This window comes from Scardinius erythrophthalmus (assembly GCF_964197995.2).
Source record: "Scardinius erythrophthalmus genome assembly, chromosome: 19".
In the NCBI taxonomy this organism is placed as follows: Eukaryota; Metazoa; Chordata; class Actinopteri; order Cypriniformes; family Leuciscidae; genus Scardinius; species Scardinius erythrophthalmus.
The window spans coordinates 9,610,738-9,624,087 of NC_138239.1; the positions used below are offsets into that span (position 1 = coordinate 9,610,738).

A 13,350-nucleotide genomic window follows, 5' to 3' on the forward strand; every position below is an offset into this window, starting at 1 on the left:
GGTTTTCTATTTGAATATACTTTAAAATATAATTTATTTCCGTGATGAAATATTAAGCAGAACAACTGTTTCCAACATTGATATTAAATCAGCATATTAGAATGATTTCTGAAGGATCATGTGACACTGCAGACTGGAGTAATGATGCTGAAATTTTTAAATTGTAATATTTCCCAAATATTTTTGATCAAATAGATGCAGGCTTGAAGAGCATAAGAGACTTCTTTCAAAAAACTAAAAATAATAATGTTTCCAAACTTTTAACTGGTTATGTAACTGTACATACATATAATGTTTAATAAACACTGTATACTTACATTATTAAATAACTTTAATTCATAAGTAATTAACAAACAGTATATAAGGCGGATACACTTTATTTTAAGGTGTCTTTGTTACACTCTAATTATACATTTAAGTATTGAGTAGTATTAAGTAACTACATGCACTTACTCTACTATAGTTAGGATTAGGGTTTGGTTTAATTTTAGTTAATGGTATGTTTATCATATGTAACAATGACTCTGTAAAATAGTGTTACCTTAACTTAATAGGCTTATTTATCACTGTCCCCCCCCCCCCCCCACAATTAGAGCAAACTGTTCCTTTATTAGACCTAACGTGCTGTATTATGAAAGACTTGCGTTTATGATGAAGGGGCGGGGCGCATGCGCAAAGAAGGCCAGTGTGTTGCAGGAGAGCGTGGCGCTATCGTGCGCTGTCAGTGTCCGTAACTAGGCAGCAGAGGCGCATAATATCTGGCAACCCACAGCAGCAGCGGATTGCCTTCTGCCAGTGTAATATCAACATTGGAAAGGACGCAGGCAAAATACAGTGAGTAGAATATTGTTAAAATATTATACTTAATCGGAATTCTTCCTAATGTATGACATTAAATGGGCGTCTTTTGTCTGTGTGTTATGCGTTTATGTCTCGAGCGTGTCTAGTCTAGTGCTCGTGCACGGCGGGGCCTGCAGAGAAACTGTCACAATAATGGACCGTTTGTTCATTACATATCACTGTACGCTAGTGTGCTGTTTTTAATAGAGCAAAACGCACAAATTATGTATACATTGTATGTACATAAAAACAAAAAGAGCCATATCAGTAATAAACAGAACGCGTTATTATATGCTAGGGCCTGTGTGACTCCCATCGTAATATGGGAGTCACACAGAGACAGTAATATAGTTCAAAATATCGTTCTCTGCAAAAGATTAATAAGCATGAAACTAAATGATTTGTTTGTAACAAATATGAATATTATAATATACAAGACATATGACAGTCATATGACAGTAAAACGCGCACGAGACAGTTTAAAATGTATGCAGCTGAATATAAAACAAGCCTGTCACCTGTCAATCACGGCTTCATTTCTTCATATTTATGGTCAGACTCCTGACCAACCTAATGCAATACATAGGCCTGTAATTTACACGCCGTAAAACTTTATTTAGAAAATGGCCATTATTAGTAGTTTCAATAATAATATTTCAACTTTTTTTTGCCTTTCACGTATTTGGGGGCGTGAGAAAAAGCAAAAAATAAATAAACAAATAATTCCTATAACTTAAAAATAGCTACATAAACCAGAGATGATCTTAGAATGTTCTAGAATGTTACAAAACAAAAGGACTGGTTCAACTTATTTATTGTTAATTTAAATGATTATATTATAAAATGATAAATATCCCTAAAACCAGCTATTCTCTGACTATATCTTCATATAGAATATTATAAATAATACTACATAAGTTATAGTATGTAATACAAATGTATCTTTTAAAGCAACATGTCCTGACAGATAAAAGAGGTTAATAAAAATGCTTCCTTTATGAATTTCCAAAGTTTTACCTTTAATTTTTGTCAACACAGTCAGATATACTGTATATGAAAACAATTATAATCAGGTAATATCATATTAATATTTTCCGTGTCATAGTCATAATGTCAACTCACAAATTGTAAAGATTGTCAAATTGATTTCTAAAACATATACATTTAAAAGTTTATGATACATTTGGAGTTTCTGAAGAATTTTTGAGACTTACACTGGAACAACAACAGTTCTGGCAAAAAAATAAAAATTATTATTTTGTTTTGAAAAAAAAAAAAAGTTCCAACTCTTAAAATATGACTGAGAGTTGACTGGTACACTATACCCTAAAAGACAAGATTTTGTTATTTGGCAAAGTTTGGTCTCCTTTTAATTCTTTTCTGCAAGCTTGTGATTACTATGTTTATCATGCCTCATTGCCTGCTTTTACCATTGGATAGCACTTTTGGGTTGAGTTTTTGGGTGGGGTTAGTAGTAGTTTTTTTTTTTTTTTTTTTCTTTTTTTCTGTCCAATTATTATTACCTTTATGTCAACTTTTTTTTACATGCATATTTGTTTGCATTTAAAAAAAAAGTATAGTTACAAATGATCTTCTGCTGAAATACCAAACAAAAACATTTAAACACAAAAGTTTTATTGCATTTAATACGATGCGATAGTCAACAACACTTTTATATTGTTCTGACATTTCAAAACATGGAGCTGAAATCATTGTTTTGTAGGTTATGTTGTCCCAGTTCTTAAGAATCAGAGCTTTAGAAACGTCACGCTGTGAAATACACACATATTGTTTCTCTGTAGAAGATGTGTGTGTGTGTTTTCTGCATGCTGAAGGTTTACGGATGTCATTTCCATCATGCAGTCTGCAGGGCGCAGCAGATGTGCATGGTTAAACATCTCAGAAACACTTTAATCTGGATGGATTATTTCTGGATGATTGAAAAACGCATAGTGTGATTGCAGTTTGACTACTGAAGAAGTGAATATTACTTCTTATTACCCATATGGAAACACCTTGCAGACACGGTGACCAGAGCCGGATTAACGCAAAGGCAAACTAGGCACGTGCCTAGGGCCCGATTGGCGGGATGGGGCCCAGACAGAGAAAAAAAAAAAAAAAAAAAAAAAGTACAAATGTCCTATCTACAATTTATTTCAATATTTATTAATTAACTAAAAATAGTGACGATGTTTATCTTAATCATAGACTGTTACATTACTGCAGTTAAACCAATTAATGTGTCCGTTACAAAGCGGGTGCCGGCTTCTGAAAGTATGTGTAACGAACGCATCCATCAGGTGCGCGAGGCAAAAGCCTAATAAGCAAACAAAGAAGCACAGCTCATAATGCAGGTGTGTGAGTTGTCGTCATCTATTTTGGAGTGATTGCAATGTATTCTAAATATAAACTTGTACTGTAGATCAGCGTCATTTCTGGAAAAATCATTCACCGCTTTATTACGAGTTTAAAAGAGCGCGAGCGTCATTAACGTGCCCAGACGCGACGCTTTGAATTTGCGCGTACAATGAATAACATCGCGTCGGGAGCTGACTAGTAAAAAAGCTATAAAATTAAAAGACAAGACGTCTGTATTCTAAGTTAAAAAGCCAATACACTACAACATTTTTAAATGTTTCAAATAGTCTAAAGGATCTCATATCTATGGGTCTATCTTCTAAATTCTGCTGATGATTAGATTCCTGACATTACGCCAATAATATCACTTTATATATTTTTTTCTGCTCAGTAGCGATCGTGTCTTTCTCTTCCACTTGATTTGTGTATAGCATATTTAAGGTGGCAATGCAATATAAAAGCACTTATGCTCATCTACTGAAGTGTGATTCTGGAACTGTGAATAAATTGAATAAAACAGCAAAAAAACAACAACAACAATAACATCTTCATTAAACAAAAAAGAGATTATCTTAGATAAAGTTTGATTAATATGTACATAGAGTACCGGTAAAAGTCTGGACCCATTACTATTTTTAATGTTTTTGAAAGAAGTTTATTATTATGCTCTACAAGCCAGCATTTATTTGATAAAAAAAACAGAAAAAAAACAGGAATATTCAGCAAGGATGTGTTAAATATATAAAAAGTGATAGTGAAGACTTTTTTAAAACAACTTTTTAATAATCAAAAATCCTGAAAAAAAGTATCACAGGTTATAAAATAAATATTAAGCACCATTTCTAACATTTGATAATAAATCAGAATGATCACGTGGCACTAAATTCAGCTTTGCATCACAGAAATATAAAGTATAGTAAAATAGAAAACCATTATTTTAAATTTTAATAATATTTCACTATATTATTTTTCTGTATTTTTGATCAAATAAATCCAGGCTTGATGAGCATAAGAGACTTCTTTCAAAAACATTAAAAATAGTAATGTGTCCAAACTTATGTACTGTGTAAGTAAAAATATACTGATTTTAAAATTAAATGTTGTATAAATAAAAAGGTTAGGAATCATATTTGTTTCAAGTGTTTTTTTATTGGGGGTGGGGGGCCTCCAACATGAGTTTTGCCTAGGGCCTCCTAATGTCTAGAACCGGCTCTGACGGTGACACATATTCAAAGAATTTGTCTTTACCTGCTATGCTATGAAATTAAAATTATATAAAATATAATTTCAGGATATAAAATATAAACTTGAAATGATGAAAATTTTTATATTTTAAAATATACAGATGCTCTAAGAGGTCAGAGTATTAAAATTACGTGCATGTAGGTCCATAGTGACTATTGTTTTTCGTTGCAGGAGATGGCAGTGAATGTATACTCCACGTCAGTAACCATCGAGAACCTGAGCCGACATGACATGTTGGCATGGGTGAACGATTCGATGCAGCTCACCTACACCAAAATCGAACAACTAAGTTCAGGTGGGTCATACATACCGCCTTATTTCACTAAGTCAGGGTTCCTCAAACTCGGACCTGGAGAGCCGCTGTCCTGCACAGTTTAGCTCCAACACTGATCAAACACACCTGAGCAAGCTAATCAATGTCTTCAGGATCACTAGAAACTCACAGGTAGGTGTGTTTGATCAGGGTTGGAGCTGAACTGTGCAGGACAGTGGCCCTCCAGGATCGAGTTTGAGGAACCCTGCACTAAGTGTTTTTGTCTTTTATGTCATGAATGGCACTCAGCTGCCCTAGTGTACTCTTATTCGTTCTTTTACTTTGCTTTTGATCATATTAAGAGATTACATATGCTCAGTGTTTTTATCTCTACCTTTGTAATCATTCAAATAAAAGCATTGACTTTGCACTCTTTATCACTCGACACCAATAAGGTTATCAAATCGCATGCATGCATGTTGATCAAATATATTTTTTATCATGCATTGAATGAGCTCTATTGACTTATGTTCTCTTTTGCTGTTTGTCCTCAGGGGCGGCTTATTGTCAGTTCATGGACATGTTGTTCCCAGGGTGCATTCTTTTGAAGAAAGTGAAATTTCAAGCAAAACTGGAACATGAGTTTATACACAACTTCAAAGTGCTCCAGGCAGCTTTCAAGAGGATGAACGTCGATAAAGTTAGTGGATCCTTGGATCTGCACATTTGCTTTTATATACATCTCATATTTAAAAAAAAATATATAATAAAAAAAAAGTTACATATACATCTCATATTCTAAAACCAAGTTATCTTTACTCAAATATAAAATATAAATGAAAGCTAATTTGAGCTCATTTATTAAAACAATATCAGCTACAATGAAGGCAAGACATGTTTATTTATATATTTCACATTTTATACAAAAAAGAAACTCAAAATGTTTGGCATAATATCATATAAGGTACGTTAGAAGTAAAAAACTTGAAACTGATTTAAAATATGTAACTTGAAATTGATTTAAAATATATTTAAACAAAAAGGAAGCCAATACAGAAATAAAGAAGAAAGAAAATTACATTCAGCAGTTTTTGAACAAAAAAGCATCCTGTAGGTATGAAAATTAAAGTTTATTGTGTGATTATTAAATGTTTTAATTTAAAATATTAAATTAAATTAAATTATTATAGGGTTAGTTCACCAAAAAAATGAAAATTATGTCATAATTTACTCACTCTCATGCCATCCTAGGTGAATATGACTTTCTTCTTTAAGCCAACACAATCAGAGTTATATTAAAAAACAATATCCTGGGAGTTAATAGTAATTGAGATTTTGAAGCCCAAAAAGACATTCCTTTACCATAGTAATATTTATGAGCAAGCCCTTCCCTTAATATTCTCTTATAAGGGATTATAATATCCCTTAATAGCCTTCCCCTAAAATACAGACATCTCTAATAAAAAATGAGAAGTAACTTTCATCAATACCATGAACATTAAGCCACTTAGTTAAAATAGTTATAAAAATTCAAATTAGTTCGACAAGTTTGGCTGATAATATGTGATATGCATTGTATAATGTTTGTTAACTAATGGAAACAATAGTGCTAAATGTATATTTTTGTTTATCAGATGTTCATAAGGTGATCAGTCAGGTCTGCTGGTGTTTGGTGCCGCTTGTCAGGTTATCTGAAAATATTACTGAAACAAGCGAAGGTTTCTAATATTTCATTTCATGTATCAAATATATCAGAAATTCCTAGGATGGGAGAAAATTATAAAAAAATTACACCTCTAGATTACAGCTCAGTATAATATTGATCTAATGATTTTTTTTTTTCTCTTTTGTTATCCAGATAATTCCTGTGGAAAGATTAGTGAAAGGAAAATTCCAGGACAACTTTGAATTTGTCCAGTGGTTTAAAAAATTCTTTGATGCCAACTATGACGGAAAAGAGTATGATCCCCTTCAAGCTAGACAGGGCCAAGATGTGGCACCTCCACCAAATCCAGGTGAACACTTTTCCTACAAACCCAAGAGAACTGGTCCCTCAGGTAATGTCCAGATTCTGTCGCCCCTTTTGCTGCATTGATTGCTGAGCTTCTAGTGATTGACAGCGTGCTCTGCAAAGCAGCTGGTTGTGCACGGGCCTCAGAATGATTTACTCCATGCCCACGCTTTCATTAATGACAATACAAGGAATTCAGGATTAAAAAAGCTCTGTGTTACTGCATAAAGAACTGCCTTCTTAATATCAGTACTAACAAATAGTCATGTGCTGTCCTGAAAGGGTCATTGCTTGCTTAGTGTGACTTTGGTCAGTCCTATTCATCCCTCAGATATTTTTTATTGTTCATTGTAAAGTTATATAGTCACCCAGAATGAGTTACACAAACCATGCAATTTTTTTTAACCCTCTATTGCATGCATTATGAAAGCAATGTAAACATTATTAATTAAAATGTTTCTCATAAAATTGATCTTATTACTAATATCTAAGAATGACTACCCAAAAATGTTGGGTTTTTTTTTTTTTTTATTAAAATATATTTGCGGCAACACTATGCAATTAGAGTGGTGCAGGTATGACGTCAAAGCCCCGTCCCCTGGTTTTCAATTTATGAGACAAATTGAATAAAATAAAGCCTGTGGTAAACATTACTTGATGATATTTTGAAGCAGTTATGTTCATTTTTGAAAACGTACGTTTTTAAAAAGTATCTAGATAAGACAGTTTGGGATGGGAGTGTGCCGTTTACTTTAAATCGTCAAAATATCTTCAAGGTACGTTTATCACAGGCTTTATTTTTCTCATAAATTGAAAAACTCCATTGGAAAATGGTTTCCAAATTAGACTTCCAGGTTCTGACGACACACTTGCACCACTCTATATTTCGCAAGAAATAAATTCATAAAAAATAAAACAAAAAAGAAATATAAAAAAGACAAAAATACACTATTATATGACAGAAACTAAAATACTTTCTCCTTAGTTAGCAGTAGTTATCACTGTATTTAAATTTTACTTTAATGTTATGTAAATTAAAAAAATAATATTTGAAAAAAGGTATTTAAAAGTTAATAATACAATAACAACAAAACAACACCACTGCAGTAGTTTCTATATACTTTACACACACTCCCCTTAAAAAAGCATTTAAGCAATTTCCCATTATGTACTGTACACTACCATTCAAAAGTTTGGGGTCAGTAAGACTTTTTTTGTAAGAAATTACTTTTATTCATGCATTAAAATAATGAAAAATTACAGCAACGACTTTTACATTTCTATTTCAAATAGCGTCTTTTTTTCTTTTTTTTTTACTTTCTTCAAAGAATCCTAAAAAAGTAACACTGTTTCCACAATGGCTGCTAAAAATTCATCACAGGAATACATTACATTAAAAAAAGACCCACTGTTATTTTAAATTGTAATAATATTTCACAAAATTACTGTTTTTTACTGTATTTTTGATTAAATAAATGTGGCTGATGAGTAGAGACTTTTTTTTTTAAACACAATTTTTTTTAAGAAACTAGCGTGCAAATAATTGATATGACTAATTTATTCAACTGTTTGTTTATTTAGCTAACTTGTTTAACTATTTTAAAAGGAATTTTATTCACTTATAAATGTGAATCATATTTTTGATAGGCAAAATCATCCCTTCATTAACAACACTTTAATGATCTTTTATTTTTGCAAATTGATGAAAAAGGGTTGGTTGCACAATAGAGGGTTAATAGCCAAGGGCTGGAAGCAAACAGTCCCCACAGAGGTATAAAAGTGGCGTCCTAATTTGCTGACAATCGACAGCTTTTTTGATCGTTGGGGTGGATTGGGAATGTGACCTCCATTTAATTTGTTGTCACATCTCTTCACACTTCTCTGACTTTGGTTAAACCTGCCAGATATAACTGTGGATAACTGGCTTTTGAAACAGTGTTTGATCACACACACACACACACACACACACACACACACACACACACACACACACACACACACACACACACACACACACACACACACACACACACACACACACACACACACACACACACAGGCTTAACCAAAGTAATGTGGTAACAAACTGCCCATGCTGTAGCTTATTAAAGGCTGCTTTTACTGAACCTCTTTTTATGTGAACTCATTTTAGTGAATCATTAGCTCTGTTCAAAAATCTAGTGAGCTGCCACCCTAGATGGCATTTAAGTGCATTATAGGGTCATTCCTGAAGAGGGGCAAACAATTAGGCTTCAAAATGATCTTATTCAATGCTTGCCCAAACAAGGTATTGCACATCTCCTTATACAGTATAATTCAATGTGATAAGCTTACTGAAAAAAAGAAGAAAATCACCCAAGATGGCAGTCAGTTTTTAAAATTGACCGTTAGTTGTTTATAGAACATTTCAGATCAGTCACTTTTGAGGGTCCATTTTTTGCCCACTATGGTTTGGAACAGAGCTACAGTAAATTTATTTAAAGAAGCAGATAGAAATGAAAAAAAAAATCTAAAATTGCATTGATCAGTTTGTACATTTCCTGAACAGCTTTCTATTGTAGCTAAATGCAAAACATTTCCAATTTCAGGGCCTCAGAGAACATCGCCAACAGTACCTAAAAACATGCCCACACCACAGAGGGTGACCACCACCATAAGGAAGAACCCCACACATGCCCGAAACGGGACAAGCGATGCTGAAATCATGGAGCTTAATCAACAGGTAGAGTCCCCGGGAGGGTAAGGAAGTCTTACTCTACCTTGGAATACTTTGGATTGAAGATATAAAATTGTTTAGAAAGAAAAGTGTAGGTAGATTTTGCATATGTCATTTTTATCTTTCTTTTCTCCCATTTTCTTCAGACCATTCCTGATCTCCTATCCCACCTGTTAAGATAATCGCATTTGATTTAATATTCTGAAATAACATGGATATAGATTGTCTCGTCATAATAAGCATACTAACCTTTTCCCAACAAGGAATGGTCATCTTCTGATGAGTAGTGGCTTACATTTTGTCTTTTACTTTGTTTTTTGAAGTTGATGGAGCTGAAGTTAACTGTGGACGGTCTGGAAAAGGAGAGAGATTTCTACTTCAGCAAACTTCGAGACATCGAACTGATCTGTCAAGAACACGAGCCCGAAAACAACCCCATTTTGAGCAGGATAATTGACATTCTGTATGCCACAGAGGTACTGCAATGACATTTCTTTGATAATAATTTGACTGATATATCCATGAGGTTGATTCATAATAGCGAAATCTGTTCAATTTGTATCGGATGTTAACCGTGTTCAGTTGACAGTTCTGCTCATTTTTACACGCGCTATCCAGTCGTTTCAGTAGCAATCAATCCAATTGGGAATTTTGCGTCAGGGCATAATATTTCTCCATGCAGATTTCTCAACAGGAATTCACGCAGATTCACCGCACTGACCAACAGAAATCTGCTTGGTTTGAAAGGGACTTCTGTATGAGTTGTGCCTCATTCTATTGACAATAAACAATTGATCTTGTTAGCCTGTGAAATTTTGCCAATCTAACACAATTCCGCTAACCGCACCTTTGTGTTCCAGAGTCAGACGTGAAAATACTCAAGTTGAAATTTCCCATTTCTGACCTCAGTGTGTTCCTGTTAATCACGCAAAACAGTCACATGTACACATCAGGATGGCACCATGACTCAACAAAAGTCAGTTTCGTGCTCTAATGCTAATTATGGAAAAAACAAAAGTCATGAACACAAAATATGTTATTTTTAAAATACTATATATATATATATATATATATATATATATATATATATATATTTTTTTTTTTTTTTTCAAAAAAATCTGATATCTTTGTATATTACATACAATTTTGCATTGTGCTGGTTAGTCGTCGTCGCTATCTTGGAAATCAGAATTTAAGTGACATTCAAGTTCCAGACTATCTGAAATTAGGCAAAAGCTGTCAGTTCCAAAATCTACTGACAACAGTATATTAATATATGAAAAATGACAAAAAAGCCGAGGCTTCAGAATCAGATTCAGTTTTTTTCAATGAAATGTTGCTACTGATGTTTTAATTAGAGCCACTATTGAATTGTGACCTAAAATTAACAAAACTAGTCTAATGGCAGACAGTCTTTAGAAACTTAAATGGGCAAAATAAAAGTACATTAAAACATTTAAAGTACTGCCATTGATATTCAGTATATTCTGTATCGCTCAGGCCTACTTCTCACTAGAAATCGGCAAAACTTTGCCAAAAACATCAGCTGACCACTAGTCACTGGTATGCGTTTGAAAACATGGAACAATTTAGTGTGTAATATAAGCTGTTCCCGAATTTGAATACTTATGCACTATTCTATGACGTTTTGTAGTATAATGTGAGTAGTGTATTCCACAATACTTACAAAGTGTGCAGTGTGGGACTCAAATGTCTCAGCTTTAGTGGAGGGGGAGGGGCTATCAGACTCCTTATAAAGTTCATACACTGCACGGTTAAGTACATAAGTACATAGTGTATAAGTGCATACTGTTGTGTATAGTGTATTATTTGGGACACAACTATAGTGATCATTCTAAAAAAAATTGCTAATTTTTCATACAGGATGGCTTTGCACCGCCGGAAGATGATGAAATAGACGAGCAGGCCCACTTGGACCAGGACGAATACTGAGCATCCTCCTTTTTTTCCCCACATCGTCGTGATCCTTTACCATTTCCTCTTCCCACCACTTTGAATGACTCCCCCCTCTCGCACGCTGTTAATATCCCCCTCGGTTTCCTACAAATGTATATATACTCTTATCTGTTTGTCCTCTGACGCTGGTTTATGCACTACATACAGTACGTATCAACAAACACTCTTCGTCCTCACCCCCATCCAGACTGTAGCACCAATAACGACACGTCCTAGCCGTCTCAGCATGTTTTACATATCGACATAGAGAATGAAGAAAATAAAAGGCATCATAGATTGTCAGTAGCACAACGGACTGAAGACAAAGTGTAAATATTGTGTCAGGAAAAACGTTTTTAAAGAAAAAAACAAAAAATGAAGAAAATTGTCACCTGGAATGCAGTTATTCATTGTGAGATTTTCTTTGAGGTCTGTTTTGGCTCCTTTTAGTATGAAATGATCCGCATCACGCCATCCATCTGTGTCTCCAGCTTCAGTCTGCCTCTCTCACTGACTGTACACTTTTAAAGAGATGCTTCACTCAGAAATGACAATTCTGTTATCATTTACTCACTCTCATGTCGTTTCAAACCTTTATGACTTTCTTCCATGGAATAAAAAGTTAAATTCAATGTAGACTGAAGCTTCCAAGTTTCAAAAAGAACACAAATGTTCCATCCAAGTGGTCCATACGATTCATACACTATATTCCCAGTCTTCTTCCAAGCGTCAAACACACCTGTGACTGGATAATTGAGTCAATGATCAGTCAGATTCATTCAGACTTTTTTCAAACAGATCTAACTGATTCATTAAAAAGAATGATTAATTCAAGAATCAAAATTGCATTCTCCAAAAGGACAGCTAGAGTAGTTGTCAGTATTTTCTCTGAATAAGAATGCTTCAGAAGACTTGTAATGGAGCGCAAAATTCATATGTACAACTGCAAACGACATGAAAGTGAGTAAAAATTACAGAATTTCATTTTTAAGTTAACTATTCCTTCAATAACTAAAACAAAAAGCAGACACCACCATCAGGAAGGATCCCAGTAATATCAGACTCATGAATCTTTTACAGTATATCTGCCAAGATACTGACGTCAAGTTTGTCAGTGACGTGAATAAATGCTGAGCTGTAGAGAGGACTTTATGCTTTTAAATATGGATGGGCCAGTGACAGAGTAAATAAAAGGGAAAAAAGACATTAAAATGTGTCAACAAGGCTTTAAAATGTGTGAGACAACAACTTATGGCACAGGTTGTTTTGCTTGTACCCAGGGAGCATGTGAATGTTATACATTGACAACTGAGTGATTGTTTAAAAATCATATTCCAAGAGTATGGAAAGTGGTATTACCGTCATATTCAACTAGTGTTCATGACACCATTGAGCATGAGGGAGAGTAATTATTGTTACTGTGTGTACATTTTATTTTAGTGGTAATCAAACATGTGATACTACTGATCAGATGATGTCATGTCGAATTGAACTGACGTTTGCTGCTAGTGTTGCTGCATTTATGTGTTTTGTTTTGTATTTATTTTGCTCAGCTATTGAATAGCATAGGGCTGTGCATTCTTAACTGAAAAAACATAGCGGATTTGTAAAAGGCCCTGATTAAATTAAACAGTGATGCTAGATTCCACAGTCATTGTTTTGAATCTGCTTCTCTGTGTGTAGAGAACCGGACTCATCTTGTATTGTCTCTGTATAGCCATAATTGTGTTTGCTTAAATTGTTTTGAGTAAATAAACTTTCATGAGAACAGTTTTGTCCATGCATTTCATAAAACTGAATATACAAGGGTAAGTAAAATGTTATGGCATACAAAAATGTCCTTAATTTCTTTTGAATAATGTCAATGCAAACATTATGCAAAATATAGTTGTTGTTTTGTTTTGGAGTGAAATATGATCTAGGCACAGTAAATAGGGTCAATTTTGATTTCATGACGACTTAAAAAAATAG

General features: G+C 33.8%; 1 protein-coding gene across 2 annotated transcripts; it reads left to right on the plus strand.

Annotated features, from left to right (window-relative positions):
- Positions 1–687: 687 nt before the first annotated feature.
- Positions 688–13,149, plus strand: mapre3a (microtubule-associated protein, RP/EB family, member 3a). 2 transcript variants are annotated; one of them, XM_081393923.1, is made up of 7 exons: positions 688–834; positions 4,615–4,738; positions 5,251–5,396; positions 6,555–6,753; positions 9,296–9,429; positions 9,747–9,899; positions 11,308–13,149. In XM_081393923.1, the coding sequence occupies exons 2-7, from the start codon at positions 4,618–4,620 to the stop codon at positions 11,374–11,376; spliced, it is 822 nt and encodes a 273-aa protein (XP_081250049.1). In that variant the 5' UTR covers positions 688–834; positions 4,615–4,617; the 3' UTR covers positions 11,377–13,149. The 2 variants fall into 2 exon arrangements, with proteins under 2 accessions (XP_081250049.1, XP_081250050.1); XM_081393924.1 differs by having other exon boundaries at positions 6,555–6,711.
- Positions 13,150–13,350: the final 201 nt, after the last annotated feature.

Coding starts and splice junctions, on each gene's coding strand:
- mapre3a (XM_081393923.1), top strand. CDS start 4,618: ATGGCAGTGAATGTATACTCCACGTCAGTAACCATCGAGAACCTGAGC. Junction 9,430..9,746: donor TCATGGAGCTTAATCAACAG/GTAGAGTCCCCG, acceptor TGTTTTTTGAAG/TTGATGGAGCTGAAGTTAAC. Junction 9,900..11,307: donor ACATTCTGTATGCCACAGAG/GTACTGCAATGA, acceptor TTTTTCATACAG/GATGGCTTTGCACCGCCGGA.